The following is a 26,168-nucleotide window of genomic DNA, read 5'->3' as shown; positions in this document are numbered from 1 at the left end:
GCAAAAAAATAAATCACAATATTGGAAATTCAATGCAATCCATAAAGAAAATTACACAAAGTAGAATGTGCACATATATGCATACATACATACACACATAATATAGGCAACATACCCAAAGAAGGAAAATTGTAAATTCAAACTTTGCCACTTTTGGTGATATTCCTCGTTAGCGTCTGTTAACAAGCATATTAAGTTTTCCCCATAGCTTAAGTTTAAGTACATTGGTACCTCGGGTTAAGAACTTAATTCATTCTGGAGGTCCGTTCTTAACCTGAAACTGTTAACCTGAGGTACCACTTTAGCTAATGGGGCCTCCCGCTGCCACCGCACAATTTCTGTTCTCATCCTGAAGCAAAGTTCTTAACCCGAGGTACTACTTCCGGGTTAGCGGAGTCTGTAACCTGAAGTGTCTGTAACTCGAGGTACCACTGTATAGGCTAAAACTGTGGTGCCTTCCATTTTCATTAGTCAAAAGTGAATCTAAATATGAATCAAAAGGAGCAATTTAATGGCTTCATACAAATTGTAAACAGAAAGAGTGCTCCTTAGTCAGGGATGGAATTTCAGCCTCTTGTCTCCTCCAGCAAGAAGCTTGCTTTGTGAAGTGTCCCAATAAAATTACTGTACAATGGTTTCTAGCTTAAAGATTTCCTAGTTAACAGTATCCAAGTGTAAATATAAAGACCTGTGATTTAGTTTTTATATTAAATTTGGAAATGAATTTAGATTTTCAGGCTGTAAGAAAATAAAGGCTGGAGGGGAAGTTATGGTGAAAAACATAACATACAAATACAAAGAGAAAGAGGGAATAAGCATCCTTACTAGATGTTCTGGTCTTTTTTTTAAGTTCAGTTGAAGTCACAATTTCATCCTTTCCATCTCTCTGTTTCTTAATTCTACCATGTACTCTGGTAATCAGTAGATCCTCTGTGGGTCCACAATCCATCATTTTCTCCTCAAAGATCACTTGTCTACACCCAGGAACCTCTGAAACAGACTTCTCTGGTGTCCAGCTCAGGTTCTTACTATCATTTTCACACACCACTGATTTCAAAGACGCTCGGGTTACCATTTTATGCTTTCTTTTTTCTGCAGTGTTCCTATACGTTCCATTCTCTTCTAGATTTGCCACACACTTCAATAGGCATTTGCTATTTTGTTTTAGAACTTCTGTACCTACATGTAATTTTGCTAGATTCCCTGTAACAGAAGAATTCTCCCCTCTTTCTCCCAAAGTTATCGGGCTTAAGCTCTGTATATCAGGCTTTAACTTAAAAGACAAGCACCCCCTATTTGTTCTTTGACTTTTCTCTGGGTTCCTAAAAGCTTTTTGCTCTTGCCAAACCAATTTAGTCTTCTTCCTCATGTTCCATGTTTTCTGGTGTGGTCCCAGTTCAGAACAGCTCTCGCTTTTCTGCAGTTCCCTAGTTACTTCCTGAGATTCTAGCCCTGTTACAGAACTCCTATCCTTTCCCATTAAGCAAAGAGCTGATTTTAGTAAGGAACAGCTGTGCTTTTTCCTCAAGCTCCTTGCATTCTTCATGCAACTTTGGATTTTTCGTTCAGGTTCTAACAAGGAACTCAGACTATTTTTCTCTGGTGTCGTATCTTTGTCATGAGATTCCATTCCCAGCAAGGATCTCTCTCTTTTCTTTCTAACCCATGATGCCAATTTAGTTTGCAAACAAACTCTAGAAGAAGAATCATTTGGCTGATCCGCCATACTCCGGACAGCCTTCTTTGAATTACGTCTCTCCACCAAAGCCATTTCCCCTTTCAATTTTATGCCCACATCATAATTACAGCCTGCTCCGATTGCATTCCTTTCCCTAGTACTTTGCCCCTTCCTTCTTTTAGAGACAAATTCCTTGCTCTGCTGCTGCTTCTCCCTTAACTGTACTTCAGAACCATGAACAATCGGGTTGCTTAAGTTACTAGCCGACAAAGAAAATGACTTTTCCTTGCAGCTGCTCTCATCTTTCTGAGAGCAATCTAGACTGCTGGATGGTTGCGCCCTTTCAGCTTCCATCCCTATTTCTGGCAACAAGCAAACCGGCTGCTCTTTACTCTTTTGCACTTTTCGTACCATCATGGACTAATGGAACAAAGTGCTTTTTTAAATTTAAAAAAAGTTATCTTTTTCTAGAGACAGGCATATGTTTTATCACCTACAACTCTCCTCTTTTTTAAAAAAAATCTTAGATTCACTTGAAGCTTATGCTCACCTACTTTCCAAATCTAGAGAGACATAAAATTACAATATTTTTTCCAAAAAAACCCCACACGCTTCCAAAGGACGCTCAAATTTAATTAAAAAAAGATGGAAGGGCCCTTCCACAGGAACTTGTCTTCCTCAGGCCGCGAAAGCAAAGACTTGTATAATATATTGTGTGTAAAGATAGCAACTGATTTAACCTTAGCTGCCTATCTCTTTCTTTTGAGGTAATTGAAGGCCTGCAGCCCCTTCAGTAGGAAAGCGAGAAAGAAGCCCGCGCTTTGCAGACCTGCGGAAATTGCGCGGCCCCGAGTCTAAACAACCGCCACTGAACTAGTGAGAGAACCGGGGAAGACGCACTTCTGAATGACCTCCCCTCCCGCCCCACACCCCAGCACCGCCAGCCCCAAGCCACTTCTTCCCGTCGCCCCCCTCAGAAGTCCCGTTTTCCCCTCCCCTCAGTGCGTGCATGCCACACACCCCACCCCACCCCCCTCACGCTCTTTTGTAGGCCCGACCGCAAGCCTTCGGACTCCGGCCCGCCGCCGCCGCCCTCCTTTCCCGCCCTTTTCCCCTCCTTCCCGCCCACACACTCACACGCTCTAAGAGGCGACCGCGCGGAGCGGGAGAACTCAAGGCGGCGAAAGACGCGCGGCCTGAGGGGCGGTGGCTCCGCGGATCCGCCTCGAGAGGGGACGGGATTTTTTAAAAAAGGCCGCGCAGGGAGGGTTGGAGGCGCACGGCTTTCCCTCGCGAGCGCGAGAGTGAGGCGTCGCGTGCCGCTGAGGGGAACGAGGAAAGGACTAGAGCGCGTCGCCCTCAGGCGCACTCACTGCGGTCAACCTTGCGCCTCGCGGGGAAGCTTTGAGGGAAGCGGACGAAGCTTTTCCCCTCCCCTTCCCACCCTCCTCTTCTTCCCGCTGCCAATATATTAAGCAAAGGGAGAAAAATGCAATAAAATAAAAGCGACAACGACGCAACTAGCCGGTCCCTTCCTTCGCAGGGTCACAAAATGGCGCCGTTGAGGAAGCGCGGGCGTCGGTCAAGGCGCCCTGCCCTCCCGCCCCTCCATGAAGAGTTTCAGAGGGAAGGGAAAGGTGTGAGGAGTCGCTTCCTTACTTTATAACGCTCAAGTGTGGTCAGAAGACAAGTGTTAAAGGGTCTCGTGGAGATAACGTGCGGATGGGGAAAATCTGCACGCACACTTCAAACACACACCCCGCCATGTTATTCTCTTCTTGTTCACCATCGTTTCGAGGGGCTTCTCCCCTCCCTTTTTTTGGGGGGGGGTTCAGACCAGTTTTCCGAACTTGGTTCTCCAGCTGCTTTTGGACTACGACTCCCATCGTCGCCAGCTAGCAGGGCCAGTGGTGAGGGATGATGGGAATTGTAGTCCAAACCCCCCCCCCCACACACAACAACAGCTGGAGATTCAAGTTTGGGAAACCCTGGTTTAAACTCCAGAGAACCCCTTTGGTTTCTCGAAATCTGCCACTAGATGGTGCTGCTCTGGTGTGCCATGTAGGAGTTTACTTAATGAATTTGCGCAGTGTGTTAATTTATGCAGAATTTTAAGGAAATGAGAATGAGCTTTTGGGAAAAGAAGGTACCTTAAAGTGCAAAGCCCGTCTCCAGAGGTCAACTGCCAATCACTTATGCGTCTTAGTTTAGGCTTATAATGCTTTGCATTAATCAGGTTATAGTTTCACCTATACAGGTATCTGCTTTGTATGGTATTCATTGATTCCAAAACTGCTAGCTTCTATGCTTACTCTGTAATACCCTAAAAGCATATTCAGCCTTATGACACTACTACCCCTTTCCTTCAGGTTAGAGGTTGATGCCCTACTCTGATTTCTGTCAACATGGGAAGTGGAATCTGGAAAGGTACAGAACAAGGATTTCTCCATGGTGTTTTAGCTTTGAGCTCGTTTCTGAAAGAAACCCCATGAGGTCTCACCATGCCATCTCTTAGGAGTATTTAAACATTTTTATTTGAACAAAGGTTTTATGGGATAATCGCTGGATAATTCTGCACTCCTGCTGTTGCTTGCACCTGTAATTGGAATGATACTTAGAAATGTTGCATAATTTGAGATGAACATCAGGGGATGGCGGGGCTTTTTTTAAAAAAAGACTCAGATGTGATATATATTATAGACAATTCTTCCATAGATGCCAAGCCAAAGAAGAATGGGAAGGGACTCTATGTTGCCCTATTCTCATTTCCTTCTGTACCTGGTCAATTCCTGATGACGTAACAATAGAATGACTGAAAAAGCTGCATAAAACGCAGCCCTTCTGAAAGTGCTCAGTCTTGTTTAGCCACTTCAGATAAAAGGGAATATGAAAGGGGAAAACATGATATTAAGACTAAATCTTCAGTCATTTTATTTGTTATTTCAGTTCTTATGAGATCCTCTAATGTGCGTCAGAATTATCCCCATATTACAGATATGGGGAGTGATGAGGGTGGCTTCTTTTAAAGCCATCCTTTAAAGTTAAGTGATGAGCTTGAAATCTGAATTGTTGGGGTAGGGAGAACTCTGGGTTTTAGGCCCATGCTGTTAACTACCATAGTATGTTAGCTATTTGATACTTAGGCAAGAGGAATCATGCCTTGATACATCATATTTAAATAACCATTAATTTCCATATAACACATCTCTAGCACTTTCATCATTCTGTTTATTTAGCACAATCAGTAAGCACTGTGCTTTACAGAATACTGCATGGAGTTGCTTCAGTTACATATCCGTAGGCTTAGTTTCAGTTCATTAGGCAAATATTCTGTACATCGCTTTTAAAGTCAATCTAATTTCAGCTTTTAAACAACTACCCTGATGTGAGTGGTAGCTTTTTCCACCAAATGTATTTACGCAGTTGTTCAGTTTAATTTTATTTCTCTCTTTGCCCATCTCAGGCGTTGATGCTGGACCCATGAAGGGCTGCTCATGATCAGAACTGCAGAACATCCCTCCCAGCGGCTCAGCAAGCTACCATTTATTTTTAATTGCTCCCCACAGTGGAGGCCAATTAAGGATGAAGACAGCAGGGTAAGGATCACTCACAAACCCTTTGAAGGGCACAGACTAAGCATTTGCTTTGCCGGAAGGCTGCCATTAACACATTTCATTTGTGCAAGAATGCAAACACTTGGACACACACTCTGTAGTATTAAATGCAGTACAGTTCTACTTCAACTAAGTTTTAGTGCAGATGGCAACCGAAGTGACAGAATATCACCCCTAGGTTATAAACTTTGAAAATTAGATTTATTTTCTTTATCCCTCCCTCTTTCAGCAGGAAGCACCTGCTTTAGACACTCTAATAAGACTCTCTGTCTCTGTCTCTCTCTCTCTCCCTCTCTCTCTCCATATAAATACTAGGTTTTCAGATTAAAATTATAGCAGGAAATTAGCATTAGTTCTCCTTACTGTTTGTTTTTATGGTAAAGAAAGGATTTCCTTGTCATTTAAATTTTAATGAATTGCGGATTTTTACAAAATATTCTAGGTATTTATAGACTGCCTGTCAATAAAATTCTCAGTGTCATTTACTATAAAATTTTGAGAAAATATCAATTTTCCTAAAATAACGATACAACAGTGGTTTGCAGCCACTTTAGGTTTAAATGGGGAACTATGTGGTATGTACATATAGTAGCAAGTATAGTAGGGAAATATATAGAATGTTGAAATGTAGATTTATTCTGGTTGTGATTAATTTTCTTTTAAAATCCATTTACACAGGGAGAGTTTGAATACATTAAACTATTACTGATTACTCAGTGAATAGATTAAACCACAAGGAGTTTCAAAGAGCTTGTGTCTTTTAAACTTCATGAGTACACAGCAGGAATTTTGAAACTTTTGTTGCAGAGAAGCTAAATTTAGTTTCAATTTATTCACTTCACACTCAAGCTTTTCCATCTCTGCACAGCTATTCATGTGTGGCTTTGTGCAGTAGTGTAAATATAGGTTAGAGTGAACCTCCTGTATTTTAATTTTCCCTAAAAAATAGTACATGCTGTTTGGTTGTAATGTTGTTTAAAATAAATTACACTCTTTTCTACCCAGATAACAAATTGTATATCGTGATTTTAAGATCCCGGGTAATTGTTACTCTTGTCTTGATGTGGCATAATAGGTTTTTTGTTTGTTTTTTTATTTGTTTGTTCTTTTAATAGTTAAGACCAAATGTATTTGAACATTAAGTATATTTAAGTATGCTTTGTCTACTTATTGCCCAAAATGCATCTATTTGAAGGCTTGTAGTCTAATCACTGTATGAGCATAAACTTGTCGGACTGGCATAAGAGTCCCTCCCTGCTGTCAGGTGAGAACTGGATGACATACAAAACTGGTGCTCTTTGCCTCTTCCCTGGTAAGGAATACAGTGGTACCTCAGGTTATGAACTTAATTCGTTCCGGAGGTCCGTTCTTAACCTGAAACTGTTCTTAACCTGAGGTACCACTTTAGCTAATGGGGCCTCCTGCTGCTGCTGCACGATTTCTGTTCTCATCCTGAAGCAAAGTTCTTAACCTGAGGTACTATTTCTGGGTTAGCGGAGTCTGTAACCTGAAGCATATGTAACCTGAAGCATCTGTAACCCAAGGTACCACTGTACTTGCTTCTTTGATTGGAATGAACGGATCCACTAGTGTTAGGAAAGGCCATGCCTGCCCTCTTCTCCTGTAATCAGGACAGATCCATGAGATAGGGAGCTTGCTGCTCTTTGTAGGACTTGAAAGGGAAAAGTATCATCCATAAATGATAGGGTAGATATTTTGGTAATTTTAAAAACCATTCCAATTCCCTGACGAGGTAAATCCTGATTTGTCTTGATATTACTGCAGGAATTTACTGCTGTGAAACATGCTTCATGTCCAATTTTGAAATGTTGGTCTCAGTTTTAAATGTCCTTTCCTCCTGAAGATATGGATGCTATTTCTGGAATCAAGGTAAATGCAGCCTTCAGTGGAACATGGAATCTTTCTGAAGGCATTAGCATGGTGAGCATAAAAACGCATTTGGAACCTTGCTGTGACTGGAAAGGCTCCCTGTGGAGGTGCTCAGAACTCTCTGCATATGTAATCCATCTTTCTGTCTCCCACAAGCTTCCTGCGTTTGACTGACAAGTCACTAACTGGCTGGAGTCCAGTCAATGGAAAAACGATCTTCCTGATTTACACGGCATTGTTTGCTCTGCTAAGATAAAACAAAACTCTTAGAGATAAGAGACAGTAACTTTAGGGTCATATGCTTTCTGCATATATGCCATTATGTGGAAGATAATGCTTTGTCTAAACCATGTGGAGAGTATTTGGCAAAACTTAAATGGCTGAAGCCTCAAGAAGTATGCATTAAAAATACATATTTAAAGCAAAGATAAAACAACTACATACAATCAGAGAAGCATCTCTGAATACTGTACTCCACAAAACTGATGATTTTAGCATATACACTTTGACAATCTTAACAAACACAAAATGATACATAATAACTTCTATCACTTAGACTATTGTCCACAACTAAAAAGATATATTGTATCAGCAGCAGTGCTGGTCTGCCGGGTTTATACAAAGGCAGGAGGGAAGGAGAAAAAATTAAAATTAAAATGTTTACTTGATGCACGTCAAACTGTGCTGTAGATGTAGACCATAGGAACTGTTCTACCATATGCCTCATTGTTTGTATAATCTATAAAATCGCCCCTGACTGGATAAAAGTTAATCATATTCCCCAGGCCTCTTGCTATCTTACATTTCCACGTCAGTTTCCCCAGTAATGCTACCTGCCAGACTGCACTATACCACAGGTCCATGGTCAATAATTGCAATGATTTCCATGTCCTGGCAATGGTCATTCTTGCCCTGGTTAACAGATGTGTTATGAGTTCTTTGTTTCCAATTTGTGGCATATCCCGACTATACAGTTTAAGCAGAGCCAGCCCAGGGGTCGTGGGTACTGTCTGCCTCGCAATCAAAGACATCTCTATGAAAACATTTCCCCATGACTTTTGTTTTTGGACACTCACCACATGTGTCAGTATGTCCCTTTAGTAGGACACCCTCTCCAACACCTGGTAGAACTGTTTGGGTTTATATATGCTAGGCATCTAGTACCACTTTAAACCTAAAGGAGGATGCATATTGGTGTTGCTTCCAGAAAGTGAAGTATGCCTCTGGTATTCATCTACATGCCCAGGACAGAAAAGTATGGGCAGAGTGCCTTTGTCTCAAACCTGCAGTGCATATGAGATTAGATTGCTGAACTAGAGATGATACTACAGAATTTAGCCATGCATGGTATCCTCTGAATTATGCCCCCAAGTCTCTTGAGGGTGCTGTCTAGTTCATGGGGACCTTCTCAGCTGCAGACAACTTCTGTCCAGTCCTTCAGACACACTGACATTCTGGTAATTATAGATTGTGTTACTTTGGTATTAAAAGGACCATGCTGTAAGACCTGGACTCCCTCCGTGGTGTAAATAGGTGAATAAACCATAATTCTTAAAGCCACGACAGTCTCTGCCGTGTCTTCCATTCTGCAAAGGAATACAAACCCTTTGGGGATGCCTGGGACCCCATAGTCTCTTGCTATTGTTCGGCAGAGAGAGGGGCAGACACACGACTTTTGTAACAGTATGTTACAAAAGCAGAAGCTGTTGATCACATTTATGACTGCTTTTTAGGAAGGCTGCCCTGATGCTGCTAAGGTTGGGATGGAAGAGATGCTCACACCATGAGTGAGCAGATAAAATACTTGGGCCCAGTGATTGTAGGTGGCCAGCTGTAATATGGATTGATAAAAAGGTGAGTCTTGTGACTTTATTGTTCTCCTGTCCAAATCACTTGTGCCAGTCTATCTGTGAGGTCAGAATAATGTGCATTGTTATGCTAGTGTTAAATCAGGATTTGTCATATCATGCTGGCAAGAGCTGTAGATCTGACTCCCAGCCAACACATTTTCTTTGGTTACTGGCTCAGCTCATCTTTGGCAGTTACAGGGTAGCTAGTTTTGTGAACAAAAGACTGCAGCTCTTGTTTAGCTGTAAGGTGCTGTGTCTGCATTGCTTAATTATGAACCTGCAGTGCAGACAAAGGTTTGAATCACTTTCTCTGGCTTTTTACTGTAAGACAAGCTACAGGTTTCCAACAAATCCAACATTCCTTTTAAAAAAGAGTGGGGGGTTACATTGCTCTAGGTGGTGTGTGCTACTTTCTTTTAGGAATTGTTAGCTTTCTGCAAATTATCTTAATGTACTGCCTACATAGATAAAACATGTGGCGTCTGGTTAATAATTTTCTGCAATATAAAATAAAGACCCTTAATACAGAGTAATATCTATGCTATTATGAAAATGTTTCTCATTTTAAAAAATCCCCGACAGGAGCACAAAGGGGTTAGTAAGAATACTCTTTACAACTGAATTTTATTGCTAATAGCTTTAACGTGGCAAGCAGCTTATGTAGTGTGTCAACATAAATTGTTGTCCACTGTTGTCTCTGAAATTTTGGGTGAAGATTTATGGAATTATGCAAAACTATTATAAACGTAATAAAATATTGAAGCACTAAAGTAGACAAAATTACCAAAGTATGGAGCAAGATGTTGAATCGCTTAATTCTGATCTGACTGCATTTATATTGCTTTTAAACATCTGTAACACAGTTTGCAAACATTAATATGTGTATGCACTTAATTTTATTCACTTGGAATTTATGTCACAAGTCTGAGTTTTGTCGTTGAGTACAGTATTTTTTTAATCATCCCTGTAGCACTTTTGGAGAGTGCGCCATGAGTCGTGTTTGACTAACATACCTTTCAAATAACCTTGTGAGACGGGCTGAGCAGAGGCTATCATGTGATTTGTGGCTTGGGTGGGGATTTGAACATGGCCCTTGAATATGCAAACACTACACTCTATCCACTGCATTATACTGCTTTTGTAATTAGCATGATTGCTTTATCTTGTCTTTCAGGATATTAATCATTTTATGCTATTTGAATACATCATGGAGAAAATATGCCCATTAATTAAAATAGGTGCATAATATGGCAATAATATCTCCCTTCCCCCAAAGTAGAGCAAAAAATGAATTGTTATGCATGCCAAATTGTTATCCTGTCTTTGATCTTCTGTCGCAGTGTGCAGATTGTAACATTCTTTAGGAACCCAGAAAAATGTAGAGAAGTGGTCAAAGCAGAGTAAGGCTTTATTGTTGCATCAGTTTCAGTATCAGTCAAGTCCTTTGAGGTTTTTCACATCACCAGCACCCCACCACAAGAATCCTGTGGCAGATGTATGTATGTGTGCTACCCTCTCAAGTGCAAATATGCACTAACTTTCTCAGTACTATACTCTAACCATGTATAGATCTCAAGCTTTTATAGTTTAGTATTTATATATGTTTATAATAGGCAGTTTCAGGCTAGCACGGACTCAGTGCACTAATCTCAACCTTTTCAAAAGACTTTTGAAGCTGTGGTGCTTTCCTGTTTTATATACCAATTGCTCTGGCAAATACCACGTGTTTAATATTAGCATATAAAAATGTGCATACCAGACAATATCTCAAAGGAAAGAAAATGAACTGGGGAATGTGTGATGTGCGCACAAAAGAAACATCTGTTAATAAAAATGGACCATTTGTTCACATAAAAGCAAGGCGGCAAGTCACAGAACTATATAATATTCCCCCATCCTCAAGTGAATAATTTTGCATGTACACAGTATGTACATAAGCCAGCCCAAGGCTGGAAATGAAAAGTGTTTTGTGACCAGTGCTAAAAATATTTGGACATTTCCCTTTAAAATTAATAGCATAAAGCCTTGGGGCACTTAATTGTACAAAGTCTGAGGATAATGTGGGCTATTCATTTCCTTTATCCTAAATACCCAGTCATGCTTTTAATTCTTAGATATACTGTGTGCCCTTTCCAATATAATCAGCCTAATTTGTCTTCAGCTGCAAGCAAGTAAACCAAGCTTCATTTGGTTAAGCAAGCTAAGCAAAAACATTTTAAAATCCCCCTCACCCCACCCACCCACATATAGGTAAGTCAACAAGCATGCTCAAAATCTTGGGATTTTGGTTTGTGTGTGTTCAGGCAGAGGAGCAGAACTGCCTTTCATAAGGAAGCCAAAATTTCCTGCCCTATGGTATCTGTGAATATGACTAGCATTTCTAACTTGTAGTTTGGATACTCCCTATCTAATGCTGCTTATTTCATAAATCGATCAGACGGATGCCAACAATAGTAGTAATAAATATTGATATAATACCTATGTCTTTCTTTGTTTGAACATGCCTATTAGCATTCTTTATCCTTTTGACTTTTCCTTTTTCTTTGACTCATGCTTTGTTCAGAATTAAAGGATCTGAAAAAAATCGAGGGGCTTGTGCGAGATAATTAACTCCCATTGATGATAAGAGTAATAAATTATAATTTATTTAAATAAATAAAACATAGCAGTACTTTGAAGAGGTGTTGTTTTTCTTTCTGGGCTTTATGATTTGGTGGCTGGGGGGAAAGGAGAGGCATTTTCACGGCAGTCTTTTGTAGTACCTAGCAAATTTATTATGGCATACATGTCCACTTCTTTGGATGCACTTGCAGGTACATATGTACTTGGTTGGGTAGAATTATGGACAAACATACCTAGAGCCACCAAATGGCATCTTTCCTGGAACAAAGGTTGATGCAGATCCCTTCCAGGCCTTTGTTCTGCAATCACAGTGAGGGAACCACCAAAAGGCCCTCAGAGCTGGACCTCAGTGTTTGGGCTGGCCTTGAATGGGGGTAAGTGAGGCAGAGGCCTCTAGCCAGAAATACCAGAAATGTTCTTGTTGTGGGGAGGTGGGGGGGGGGGGTCTAGAAAGGATAGGGAATCATTGTAGAACAGCAGCCAGAACAAAAATGTAGGTGACACAATATATTTCAAGCTTTTTATTTGCACAGACAGACATAACAGTACAATTGCATGTTTCACCTCTGCACTTAATTGAATTGTAGCACATCTTAACAGCTGGGAAAAGATCAGGGAAGAAGCAGCCAAGAGGATAGAGGGGGAATTTTGTTCATTTAATACTAGAATTCTGTGTCATTCAGTATCACTGATGGGGAAGATTTAGCACAGACGATGGAAAGGGTTTCTTCCTGTAACTATTTGTGGAATTCGCAGGCACAAGTTGTGATGAGGAGGACCAGGTTGGAGGGCTGGGAAGGGGATTACACAGATGCCCAGAGACAAGGAGAAGAAATCTGTCTCTGGCTATGAAGACTCTATAGAACCTCCAGGTTCAGAGGCATCCTACCACTGAATTCCACCTGCTAAGAGGGCAAGCAACAGGAATGGGCTATTATTTCATTCATTCATATTCATTCATTCATTCATTCATTCATTCATTTATGAACCCCATAAGGCATTCTGAAGTTAGTGACAATCTAATTTGGTTTGCCACTGGACCAGATGGGCCTTTGCTCTGGTTTTTTTGGGGGCAGACACAGACCACCATCTGGTTCTACAGAAGAATGTCATCTGTTGCATATCTTGTGTGCACACGTGTACATGCACACGTACATAGTGGCACTTCTGTGTAAGCCTGCATCAACTTGTGCTGCGTGGAATTTAAGAGCACAATCTCATATGTTTACTAAGATGCAAGTCTCAGTGTGTTAAATGGGGCTATCTCCCTAGTGTCTGTATATAGCAGGAGTAGGCAACCTAAGGCCTGGGGGCTGGATGCGGCCCATTCGCCTTCTCAATCCGGCCTGCGTATGCCCCAGGAATCAGCGTGTTTTTACATGAGTAGAATGTGTCCTTTTATTTAAAATGCACCTCTGGGTTATTTGTGGGGCCTGCCTGGTGTTTTTACATGAGTAGAATGTGTCCTTTTATTTAAAATGCATCTCTGGGTTATTTGTGGGACACAGGAATTTGTTCATTTCCCCCCCAAAAATATAGTCCGGCCCACCACATAGTTTGAGGGATGCTGGACCGGCCCACGGCTGAAAAACGGTTGCTGACCCCTGGTATATAGGATTGCAGGTAGCCTAAAAATCCTTTGTGGTATGCAATGTGTCCCTCCACCTTCCTTTCACCTCTAAAATTATTTCAGTTCTACTAGAGCAAACAGATGAAAAGGATGAGTGTCATGGCTGTAAACAAAGACTCTGTGTCAAACAGGCAAAGCCAGGAACAACTCTTCAAGGGAGGAAAAGTGCTCACATTTTTATTGCTAAGACAGAAGGCAGACACCTTAATCACCATCTTTCTCCGGGGAAATAAACAGTCTGCCCGATTTATTTATTATATTTTCACTTGTGTCTCCTGGTTTTATCACTGCCATGCCGTTGAAAGCGCCATTGTGCATTTCGATGACATTATCTCTACCATTTGAAGGCCCGTATAGAGAAGCAGCAATAACATGCTGCCTCTGTCTTGTGGTGACCTCAATTACACATTCCTTCCTGTTCTTTGCCTGTTGGAGATGGTGCATTCGCTATCATGTAACACACCTGCCTTCCGATAGCAGAGAAGGGGGTTGGGGTGTAACTCAGTCTTATTATTATTTCTTTTGCTTCCTTTGTTTTCAGCCATTGAGCTGGCAAACAGTGTCTGAAGCTATTCAAGTCATTTATGGGATTTAATTTTTTAAAAAAGATTATTGAAACATTTCTCTACCATTCTGAGACGTTCCCCCCCACAAACAGAGGATTACAGTAGGTGCTAAGCAATAAAGGCCTAGTTAGCTTAAGGTACCTTCAGAGACCAATTTCAACATAACCTTTTGCTTTTTCGATCCAAGAATTTGGATGTTCCCTTCTGTTTTAAACCTATGGAGCTGACATTTACTAAATCGGACCATTGATCTCCACTCTAGCCTCACGGCATCATCTATCTAGAAGCAGTGCCGCTCCATTTAGATGAGCCTCACCTTCTCCACCCTTCCTGCTCTCTGACTTCCTGATGCCAGGCACCGAGACCCAGACTTTAGAGCATGTGCCTAACAGCAGAGGTTCCCATTTAACTCCCTCCACACACTTTAAAATTGCTGGCGGCCTCAGCAGATCACTTAACCAATCCCCACACTTCCAACGTCAGCATATTTGTCTAAGCCAGAGCCATATCACATAAATCACAAGCCAGGCTGCTGAAAAGGACCTCTGTCACTGGCCAATTTTTAATGAAAAATTAGACTGCATTAACACCATATTATGGAAATCACAAAGGGCAGCAGGGCCTTGTTGGCTTGTTTCATAGGCTCTTCATTGGTGGTGCTAAATTATGTTTGTGTGAGCAGGTGGGGCTTGTCGACCTGGGGAGGTAGCCCATCTAGGAGAAGGTAAACTCCTAAACCTGCACTGGCTTGTGGGACATCTTTGGGAGAAAGAATGGTTAAGGAGTAAGCCCTACACAAATCCAGAGTGGAGTCCCTAAGATGGTTGGATGGCACCTTGTACGCCTCCTTCCAGGAACTCCTACAGCCAAGCTGGTGACAAACGTATTGCTCTGCTTCCCTTTGACCACATCAGCGAGGCTGAGAGGGGGGGTCTTGTTGTCTGAGCAGCCCAGGACCTCCATACATACTTGCGCCCTGGGGAGGTCACTTCAGTGCTGCTAACACAGCAGTTTGACTTCACCTCCAGAGGCACACTCCATTGCCTCTTAAGACAGACAGATGCCAACAAGTTGTGTGTGCATTAAATCTAGGCCAGCAATTGAGATGTCCTGTGGGTGTGATTGGCTCAACTTCAGTAAGGCCAATAAAGTGTTCTAAAACCTGTACGGTATATGATAGAATTAGCCATGCCAATGTCTCCCAAAACTGATTGACAATCCATTTATTTCCTGGTTTTTTAACTGTCACAACAAAATAAAAAAAAATATGAATATAACAATATAATTTCACAGGATAACCTTCTCTAACCTTGTGCCCGTCAGATGTTGCTGAACCACAACTCCCAATGTACCTTAGCCCTGGCCATAGTGGCAGGGGCTGATGGGAGCTGTAGTCCAAATAATCTGGATAGTACCTGCTTTGGGGAAACTGAAGTAGGGCATCTGCGACAGGAGCAAGACACAAATGCACAAATGTGAGACATAAAACATGAATACAGAGCAATAAAATAATGTTTCCAAATGTTATCACGATTGGCTCTACTCTTAGGAACGAAAGGCAAATTACAAATGAGTACAGTTAGCGTCATTTTGCAAAAGTTTGGCTTTTCTTGAACAAGGCTTGGCTAATTTGTGGGCCTCCAACTCCCATCATCCCTTGCCACTGACCATAGTGGCTGATGTGAGTTTTAGTCCAACAATATTTGGATAGTTACAGGATAGCCACCCCGGTCTACTTTAAGGGAGGTCTGCTCATATCCAAATAACATTTAAATACAAAACACCTGTATTATTACTTTTTCAGTAGAAGAGGATTGAGAATTGGTGTCCAAAGGGAAGTTCATATTGCCTGGTAACAGTAATGATGCTTCAATCTGACCCCATGATTAAAACTTTTTTCAAAAAGTGAAAATCAGGACACAAAAGTTGTTGAGTTGTGGTTTTTTTTTTTTTTTTGCAAAATCTCCAAAAAAAGAAGTCTTTTACCTATTTTTTAAAATGAAAATCGCCTAAAACCAACACTTTTCCTGGACATTTTTGTCGCTTTTTAAAAATTCTGCCCAGAGGCCATTTTTGACAGGCGAATCCCAGCTATGTCCAGAAAATTCTGGACGTATGTCAGCCCCGGTATTACATCATTCAGAACCTGTACAGATTAGGGAGCATGTTTAAGTAAAAACAAATCCTTTTACAATACTATAAATTAACAGCAGTCAGTTGTTACTTCCTTGTTATAAAGCATACACAATGAAAATGGGTCCATCCAGCTTTCCTGTCCTGGAGAAAGGAGTTTTCTTGCTGAGAAAGTTGACTGTGGCAAGGGGCAACCCTGGTGTTGTGAAGTAGCCGTTCTCTTTTTGGCAACGGCCTGATTCACAACACCAGCTGCTGCACCGAGCCATACGTTTTAGATCTCTCTTCTTTGTGCTCTAGGATTTAGGGCTCGTTGGTTATCCTCCTTCCTGCCCACACCTACAAAGCAGAAATCAAAGATATGTCAAATGTTAACAAGAGCCAGCTAGCTTTCCCAGTTTCTCCTTCTAATTATTGTAAACTATAGAAAATTTCCCCAAATAAGACCACTCTCTTGATGCAGTGTTACGGTAATAATCTTCCCCTAAAACAAATTTAGTGAAGCCAAACTAATTATATGAGGCTCCCTTTGCATTGTTTATTGGGTGTCTGATTTTCTGGCCTACCATACCAAGTAGTTTGAAGGATATTCCAAAGATATCATGTGTGAAATGCTCAAATGCATGTAAGGAACGCATAAAAATATATTATATGCATAGGATTACCAGTGTTGCATCAATAGAAACAATTGTTCCAGAATAAGTGTGTACCACCCTCTATTTTGGCATTCACAATCACCTGCACAGATTCCTCACTTCATTCACATGAGTGCACCAAAGTGTTGGGGAAGATCTACTCCTTTTACTAAATTTAACCACTCTGATTTTGAGTGAAACAAGCTGGTTAACAGGAATTTATCAACACTAATCTGTGTTAAAGTCTCTTGGGTATTCTGAGGATCACTGATGCTATAAGGCAAATATCTTTTTGGAGGGGCAGGTCTGTTCAGTGCAGAAACACTGTAAATACCCTTGCGTTTTCAGCATTCCAACTCACTAAAGAATGTTAATCTAAAGTGGGAAAACCACCCCATTCCCTCTAGCACCCACATGGACAATTCAAGGCCTGAATACGCAGCACTAGTCAGCTGGGGAAGGTGGGAGACATGATGGGACATTTAAAGAAGCTCATGCTGAGATGGGGGAGAGGGACTGTGAAGGAGCGTGATAAAGTGAGTGCGGGAAAGGCTATGTTTCTTTTTATATGAGTGAGCTGGGGTGGGGTGGGGAGAGCTGGGAGACCAGAGGCCTTGCAGGGTGTGCTAGTGAGGACAAGACGGGCTATTTCAACTTCCTCTTGGAAAGCTCACCAATGAAACATGCAAATTGAGCATGCCCAATTTGCATATTTATAATTGACAATTACGCTGGCCAGGTTTTTGAGGCTGAGATACGGACAGCGCTAACAGAGCCGTCCACCTGTTGCCTAAATGCCGCTGAACGATAAAACCCAACCCTGCTAATGAACTAAGGAATGAATAGCAAACACCCCCATTGGCATGCACATTATTGCTCATATAAAAAAAGTAATCAGAAATTTGGCTGCACTGAGTTAGCCGACAATGCAAGGGAGCTCTTGAGCTTATTTTTACACTGGTGGAGCAAAGCCACATTTCCGAAGCTGAGGAGTATATAAACCACAGAAAATCAATTCCCACTTTCTCTGACTCCACCCCACCTCCAATCTTATGTCCTTACTTTTTTAAAAAATGCAAATCTGTGGGTTTTGGTTAGAAGGACAAATGTATATATTTCTTATGTCTGGCCTGCTGACTTTATATAAATTGAAATCGCTGTAACTGGGGAAGCAAAAGGATGATGCAATCCTATATAAGTATGGTAGGAAGTAACAGGGACGCGGACTTATAAAAAATATTGGGGGGGGGCGCGCGGGAAAGCTCAAGAATAATAAATAAGCTCATGAATATGCAAATAAAGTGGCGCCGCCTCCTCGTGAGCGAATAGGGGAGAGCGTGCTGCGCCTATTAATCAGCTCCGGAACAGCTGATATGCGGGAAACGTGGGGCTAGCCGGAGAAGAGAGGGCGAGCCCCCTCCGCTCCGGCCCTAAACCGCTGAAACCGCCAGGAGGAAGGAAATTCCCCCCGGCAGTGCCTTGGCAGTGGCGGTGGTGCTGCGAAGCAGGAGCCCCCGCCCCCGGGGATTCCTTAATCTCGCGGGGGACGGCCGGGGCTCTCCGACTAGGGCGCGCGGCTTGCTGGCAAGGGAGCAGGTGGGGAGGAGGCGGGGGACGGCGGCGGCGCTCTGCTGGAAGGGCGCCCGAGATTATTGGGGGGGCTGAGCCCCCCAAAAAAATTTTTGAGGGGGCTCGAGCCCCCTCAGGCCCCATGGAGTCGGCGCCTATGGGAAGTAAGTCCCACTAGCTTACTCCCAGGTAAGTGGACAAAGGATTGTAGCCTGAATTTAACTGTGTATGTTTTGTGTGCAGTTTTATTCGCGATGCCTTTTTCTTGAGAGAAAAGTCATTTGTTAAGAAAATGTTTCCTAGAAAATCAAGTAACCCTGAAAAAAAAGAGTGCATTTTATTTTACTAGTATTTTGCTCTCACCCAGAAAAAGAAATGATTTGGAAAACAAATTTACATGTGCATTGGCTAGAACAGTCATTGAAGGGAAATGGCTGCTTCTGAGTTGCTTGTGTGGTACCAGCTATTTTTTTTGTTGGCTTTTCTACGCTGCACAAGATTGACTGCACCAAAGAAGTTTGGCAGGATTAATCTGCAGAAGATAGAAAGACGACTGAATTAATAGGCTATTACCAAAGAAGGCGACTCTATTTGCATGAAATATTAATAGCACTAATAAACTTCTGGCAGATGAATTCCAGAGCATATGGATGGCATTTGTAGCCATGATTGCTCCAGAAAATGAAAACCAGAGAATAGGTGACAGGGTATCGTTCACCACGACAAATTACAATTAAATTGTTGGTTTGAGAGTTGCAAGCTTATGAATTGGCTGGGGCCTGTTTGGACATTTCTCCCACCTAAAGGGATTCTATTTCAGAAGAGAGTGAGCGTGTGCAGGTCTTCCAATCCTCTTCATAGTGGAAAAAGGTAAACTTCTGAATGGGAGATCCTGTGGCTAAAATATCGCTCAAATTTACCTGCTCCTCCTTCCTTGTGATGGAAAAATTAAGTATGCGGAGTACATGGAGTGTGAAGACGAAAGACATGGATTTGCAAACTTCCAAATCAAATACATCCATTTTTCAAGGAATTGGTGCTGGCTTCAATTTCCTGTCCACTAAACCGCCTTGTTGAGATGTCAAGCTAAATCATAGGTTGCCAAGCTTTTTGGAATATGGGCACATTTGCGAAAGTACAGTGGGCACAAGTCACAAAGCAGCTGCTATGGGGTATGTGTGTGTCATAACTCAAAATGGCTGCCACAAACAAGAGTAGAAAAAATTACAGGACTATAGGATGGTGTGGGCAGGCTCCCCCATCCCCACTCTACAATAAATGGAAAAAGGTTGCCTACATTATCCAGGGCTGTGCTTACTCCATTCTGTTCTGAATGGAAGGGAGGCTGTGAATCATCCAGTGAAATGTGGGCATGTCTTAAGGGGATGTTTTTGGTGTAGGAGAGATTAAGCCAGTGCAAACAGGAGCTGAGCAGGAAGAGCAAGCACCCTCTCGTGCACTGTTGACGTTTGAGGGGATATTTATTGAGATCTATCAGAAGTGCCAGAGGGTACTGCCAGGCAGCCTGGCACCTGCCATGTTGGTGACCATAGTTTAGAATGTGGATTGGAGAACCTGTGGTCTTCAGATGTTGCTGGACTCCAACCAGGTCAGGGGTTGATTCAAGCTATGATCCAGCAACAACTGGAAGGCCACAAGTTCATCAACATTGGTTGTGTGTGACACAAATGACCCAGGCAATTCTTGGCCTCTTCAACGCAGCCCCAAGAACTGAGGTTAACGCCAACATTAGTTGTGAAACAAGTAAAATTGAAAGTGTACAGATGGAGGGTTGCAGCGTGCGAGTTTACCTAGGCTCCTTCACATCATACTAAATGATTTTTAGCAAGACATCTAAATGCGGTTAGTGACACATTCCAGATTTGCTGCTGTCATATGGGAAGTGTAAGGGACGCTAAAGCATGTACAGTGGTACCTCAGTTTTCAAACACAATCCACTCTGGAAGACCGTTCGCATTCTGAATCGTTCGGAGACCGAAGCAGTTACTTCCAAGTTTTCGGCGTTCGAAAACTGAAACGTTCAACTTCCGAGACATTCGAAAACCGAGGTACCACTGTACAAGCTTGGTACTGGTTACCTAGAGTGGTTTGAGACGAATGGGTGGTTTGGACACAATTGTCTGGATTTGATTCAATTGCAATTCTCTCTTCCAAAGCAAACAAAGAGTCTAACTAAAACCAGAGGAAGACAGCACAACAGGCAGCTAGGTATATGATAAATTTATCTTGAATTTGTATAGATAGATAATCATAATCAGCAACTTCATTTACCAAATAAGACTCAATCCTGCACTAATAGTTCACTCTGGATTTTGAGAGGTAGAAAAAGGTGCCAAAGGCAAAATTCCTTGAAAATTAAAATTAATTTCTCCCTGCCTCGTCTAAAACATAAATATATTCACCACCCTAGGTAGTATGCTGTATCCAAGCAACCTAACTGTGGCCAGTCTTTGGAATAGATGAGGCTTTTCACCAAAAATTCATCATGACAGTCCGTACAGTGAGCGAAGAGTGATTTGCATCGGTCCCCGTTAGCCTTACATTTTGAGCAGCATTTTTTTTTAGCCTAAGTAAACAAGTAATTCCTCCCCAAGCAAAATGTCACAATTAACCTACCCTTTTATTCCCCCCCCCAAAAAAAACTTAGTGCCTCATGAAATATTTACTACCCTTTGAGCAATGTCTGTCACATTTGTTTGGTCAAGTATCTCTCATCCTAGTCATTTTTGCTGCAGCTCCTTTTAATTTTCCTGCCTGATAATACGCGTGTATAAGAGGCATACTCAGAGTACCCCCACTTGACCCAAAATACAGCGTACTGCTGGTACAAATATATCCTTACTATTTTATAAGGAACAGCCATTTACCAAAACAGAGCAGAAAAGTTATCAGCCCTATTCATATGCACACAAATACTTTATTTCTTTGGTAACAGTGGCCTAATAATTCTGGCCCCTCTTGTCTGTGATATCTTTATCCTCCACAGGTTAATCCTGCCAAGTTTCTTAGCTACAGTGTATGTCACACAGTGTATAATATCCAACAATGCAATTTTGCTAATCCTGTTTTATGAGCTTTGTGGCCCTGTCTGGTCAATCCAATAGTCGTTAAAAATCTCATGGAAGGTTTTTGGCAAGATCTCTTTTTCCTACGTAGCTTGAATTAAGTGGTTTAAGAGCCAAACATTGTACTTGAACATCTGCCAATGTCCTTCAGACACAGAATGTCAAGATACTTAATTAAATAGGCCTCCAAACTCTTTCAGACACCCCACCTTATCCAGTCAGCTCCAACATACTAAGTAGAAGTGTGTTTATATATATATATCAGTTCAATCTTTTTCAATGCATTCTCCGCACAACACAAACGGTCAAGTCGCGGCACATTCATGGCCCATTATCTTAGAAACAGATTAAAAACAAACATGTAAAGACAGTCTCATTAGCAGTCCTTTTGTTGTCTTGTTTACCATTTAGTGGACTCATTACCATTAATTATTAGCAGAGGAAACGAGCAACACAGGAATGTTATTCTTTCCAGGCAAAATTTACATGTGTAAAGAAAGAAGCAAAGATACAGAATATCTGGGTTCTGTGCCATATCTCCATCCAGTTTCCTGAGCAAACTGCACAAATCTTCAACCACCGCCACAACGAAAAGGACAGGGTGATTCATAATGAAGTATACAGTTTCCATTCACTATAAATGTAAACGGTATACAGTGGTGCCCCGCAAGACGAATGCCTCGCAAGACGGAAAACTCGCTAGATGAAAGAGTTTTCCGTTTTGGAGGTGCTTCGCAAAACGAATGGGCTTGCTTTGCAAGACGAAAATGTCTTGCGAGTTCCTGTGGGTTTTTTCCCCTCCCCCCCTTTTCTAAGCCGCTAAACCGCTTATCAGCTGATCCGATAAGCTGATAAGCCGCTAAAAGCCGCTAATAGCGCTAATCCGCTAATCTGTCAATGGGCTTGCTTCGCAAGACGAAAAAACCACTAGACGAAGAGAATCACAGAACAGATTTTTTTCGTCTTGCGAGGCACCACTGTACTTCATTATGAATCACCCTGTATAGATCTGCTGCATGGATGTGGGCAGGGGGGCAACAGCCCCCCTAAATCAAATAAATAAATAAACATACTTAACTATAAGTAAAAATAATCAGAGTATTTGTAATTGAAATGCTCACTGAGGTCACTTGGATGTGGCGCATTCTAGCAGTGCAACTGGCAACCAGCTGATCAGCAGGCATGGCTTCCACAAACTGACCAATTGTGTCGCAGGTAGCTCAGTTTTGGAACAGGATAGGTGGTTCTCCTACTCCCCGGCCCCAATAAATCCTGGCTTCACCCATGATCTGCCTGGACTGTCAAGTTACCTGCAAAGGCCATTCTCTGTGTGCCCCCACCAAAGGAGTGGGTGCAGCCATGAGGGAGCAGGCCCCATTTGCAGAATGCCCTCTTCAAGAAGGCTAGCTGGCCCCCACATTGTGACATTTTCACCGCCAGATTAAGACATTTTTATTTCCCCCGTCTATTCAGCTTTCAGGGACGCGGGTGGCACTGTGGTCTAAACCACTGAGCCTAGGGCTTGCTGATCAGAAGGTCGGCGGTTCAAATCCCCACGACGGGGTGAGCTCCCATTGCTCTGTTCCAGCTCCTGCCAACCTAGCAGTTTGAAAGCACATTAAAGTGCAAGTAGATAAATAGGTACCGCTCCAGCGGGAAGGTAAACAACATTTCCGTGCACTGCTCTGGTTTCGCCAAAAGTGGCTTAGTCATGCTGGCCACATGACCCGGAAAAACTGTTTGCGGACAAACGTTGGCTCCCTCGGCCAGTAAAGTGAGTTGAGCTCCGCAACCCCAGAGACTTAACTGTCAGGGGTCCTTTACCTTTACCTTTATTCAGCCTTCTGGTGCTTTTAGTGTTCTTCACACTACTGTTTCCTTTTTTTATTGCTGGTTTTATTCTGATGCTCTTTTAACTGTTCTTAAGATTTTACGTCTATGCCTTTTTTATGGATTTAACTTCCCTTTGAGAATCGTCCAGAGAACCTTTCGCTGCAGTGCAGTATAGAAAAGGTGCAAATGAACATATAAAAACATTGGTGTTCGGATGCCAGTTGCCACACCACCCATTTCTGAATGCAAAATACTAAACAGAGGAAGCGCCTCTTCCATCTTCTCCAGTGTGACCTTATGTCATGTACTAATAAACTGCCTGTATATTTAAATTATAGGGACGTGGGTGGTGCTGTGGGTTAAACCACAGAGCCTAGGACTTGCCGATCAGAAGGTCGGTGGTTCGAATCCTCACGACGGGGTGAGCTCCCATTGCTCAGTCCCTGCTCCTGCCAACCTAGCAGTTCGAAAGCACGTCAAAGTGCAAGTAGATAAACAGATATTGCTCCGGTGGGAAGGTGAACGGCGTTTCCGTGCGCTGCTCTGGTTCGCCAGAAGCGGCTTAGTCATGCTGGCCACATGACACGGAAGCTGTACACCGTCTCCCTCGGCCAATAAAGCGAGATGAGCACCGCAACCCCGGAGTCGGTCACGACTGGACCTAATGGTCAGGGGTCCCTTTACCTTTATATTTAAATTATACTTAAATAAAAATAAATAAGTCAGGTTTTCCAGGCACAATAGTAGTATTGTGTGTGTACACACACACACACACACACACACACAGCAAGCTACATTTTCATAATGTTACCTTATCCTGGGTGTAAACTAGTGCAGAAAAAAACTTGATTGATTGAATGGTTCATAAATTGCAGTTGAAACTGTGAACTGTAAATGGCACGTTACCTCCCCCATGGCAGGATGTTGGCACAGGATACTGCAGCTGATAGCACTCTCTCTCAATCCAGGCAATGAATTTCACATTATTTCATCTTGTTAAGAAATATACCTCCTTTAAATATCCTCATTTTTTTTTAACTCAGCCGATAATTTAAATTGGCAGAACAGAGGCATAGAAAGGTTTTAATTTGTTTAACAGCGGAAGTACTATTCTCTTCCCCACTTTTATACTGTTGGATATTCTTTGTGGAGGTTTATATTGAGAGACTAAGAAATATTGATCTATTTTGGGCTTTGATGATGCCTATTTTCTTTCCTATCCCCTATTTTTTTAAAAAAAATAGTAGTAGTAGTAGTAGTAGTAGTATTTTGAGGAATTTTAGTTCTGAGAGCAAGTGGGCGACTTTTGTTCAGTAAAGTTTTTGATGCAGCCTATTGTCAATTATTATCCTGCTCAGTTCCTACGAGTTAGAATGTAGAGCCCTATTTCCATATCTCATCAATCTTCACATTCTCTCTGTGAGGATCAGCCATTTCTAAGCTCACCACCCACCCCTGCTTTGTTTGCTTAATGCAAATTGTACATCCTCTGATCACTGGTTCCTACTCAAGATGGCTAGATTACCTGCAGTATCAAAGGCAGTCATGCCTCTGAATGCCAGTTGCTGGGGACATGAGTGGGGTGAGTGGTTTCTGCAGATTTTTCCGTGCTCTGAGCAAAGACGGAAGAAGCAGAATTGCAATGATTGTATGACAGCAACCTGTGGATGCTCCGTACAAGTGAGTGAACAAAGGCAAGTGAATAAGTGAGTGAACAATTGCACATCAAATGCTGTGAAAACACCCCTTGTCCAACATATTCTTAATTGGGATGCAGAATTATTTTAAAAAAATCACCTCGGAATTTAGCATCCAACTGCAATGTGAATCATGCAACAACTTCAGCACTGGCTTGAAGGATCTGATGGAAGACCAGCACTCTTGACTCCCACAGTCAGTTGCTTCTAGGAAGCTCATAAACAGGACGGGTTAGACACAGTCTAGCCCATGGGTAGGCAAACTAAGGCCCAGGGGCCGGATCTGGCCCAATCGCCTTCTAAATCCGGCCTGCGTACGCTCCGAGAATCAGCATGTTTTTACATGAGTAGAATGTGTCTTTTTATTTAAAATACATCTCTGGGTTATTTGTGGGGCCTGCCTGGTGTTTTTACATGAGTAGAATGTGTCTTTTTATTTAAAATGCATCTCTGGGTTATTTGTGGGGCTTAGGAATTTGTTCATTCTTTTTTTCAAAATATAGTCCAGCCCCCCACATGGTCTGAGGGACAGTGGACCGGCCCCCTGCTGAAAAAGTGTGCTGACCCCTGGTAGCCTCTAAACTTAAGATCTTCTCTTCTTAGCCACAATGGCTAATGACTATTGGTAGACACAACTTCCTTGAAGTGTGTTGGAATCTGCGTGTCCTTCATTCTATCATCTGAGTCAAGATTTTCCAACGAATTACTGAAAATATATAGAGATTCTTGCTAAAGCAACTTACAGTGGAATAATAGTAACAGTTGTTGCTATTATCCAGGGTACAAATCATTCAAAATATCCGTATTCTCTTTCCTAAGAGGAAACACGGGGGATTAGTGCCACTACCCACAAGGATTGTGGCCCAAACAGGGCCACTGAGAAACAAGAGGGAAATACCAGAATGCTTGTGGTAAGTCCAAGGGCTACAGAAATGCAACCAATCTAACCGGGGTGGGAAGACTCCTCCTAAAATAGCCTAATCAGGACCGAGCATATTCAGCAGTCCCAGAATGGAGAGGGATAGCTGGAAAAGAAAAGCAAAATGGGAAGGGAACAGTTGGCTAGAAAATGAGTGCTCTGTTTAGAAGGAAGCACACTCTGCAAGAGTTTCAGATCCCACTTGTCATTTCTGTACTATAAAATACCAGAGGGGATGGAGAAAGGTTAAAAGGGGTATTTTCTCTGGCACTCTTTCACTACCTGAAAGAGCAATGCCATGAACTGACCAAGCCCATCCATAAACCAATTGAATCATTGGCATTACTGCCTGGTGTAAAAGGAGAAAATGAGTTCTGCCTTTGTCTGCTGCTTCTCAGCCACAGGCGGCTAGTTTTAGACAGCGGATCAATGCACCGTTCTTCGGG

The 26,168-nt window shown here is 42.2% G+C and overlaps 1 protein-coding gene and 2 long non-coding RNA genes across 11 annotated transcripts in view; 1 reads left to right on the top strand and 2 right to left on the bottom strand.

The window, feature by feature from the left end:
* The window catches only part of TOPAZ1 (testis and ovary specific TOPAZ 1), a 38,483-nt gene extending 35,781 nt beyond the window's left edge, over positions 1–2,702 (bottom strand). The window contains exon 1 of the mRNA XM_082193279.1: positions 826–2,702. Within this exon, the coding sequence (XP_082049405.1) occupies positions 826–2,095 (1,270 nt within the window). The 5' untranslated portion in view covers positions 2,096–2,702. The remainder of the gene's footprint in view (positions 1–825) is intronic.
* Positions 2,703–2,816: 114 nt separating this feature from the next.
* Positions 2,817–11,706, top strand: LOC309515581. The gene is made up of 5 exons (XR_014212522.1): positions 2,817–3,315; positions 4,048–4,105; positions 5,142–5,274; positions 7,078–10,527; positions 11,596–11,706. It is a non-coding gene; the product is annotated as an uncharacterized lncRNA (long non-coding RNA).
* Positions 11,707–12,160: 454 nt separating this feature from the next.
* The window catches only part of LOC309515570, a 109,665-nt gene continuing 95,657 nt past the window's right edge, over positions 12,161–26,168 (bottom strand). For 6 of the 9 annotated variants that reach the window (XR_014212502.1, XR_014212503.1, XR_014212505.1 and 3 more), the window contains one exon: positions 12,161–16,322. This is a non-coding gene — a long non-coding RNA (uncharacterized lncRNA). Of the gene's footprint in view, positions 16,323–18,584; positions 18,720–24,344; positions 24,719–26,168 lie in introns of those variants that run through there. The other 3 variants (XR_014212506.1, XR_014212507.1, XR_014212504.1) reach the window with 2 other exon arrangements.

Source organism: Podarcis vaucheri (assembly GCF_965113315.1).
Source record: "Podarcis vaucheri genome assembly, chromosome: 12".
NCBI lineage: Eukaryota > Metazoa > Chordata > Lepidosauria > Squamata > Lacertidae > Podarcis > Podarcis vaucheri.
The sequence above is the reverse complement of the archived record's forward strand: the minus strand, read 5'-3'. Positions and strand labels throughout refer to the sequence as shown.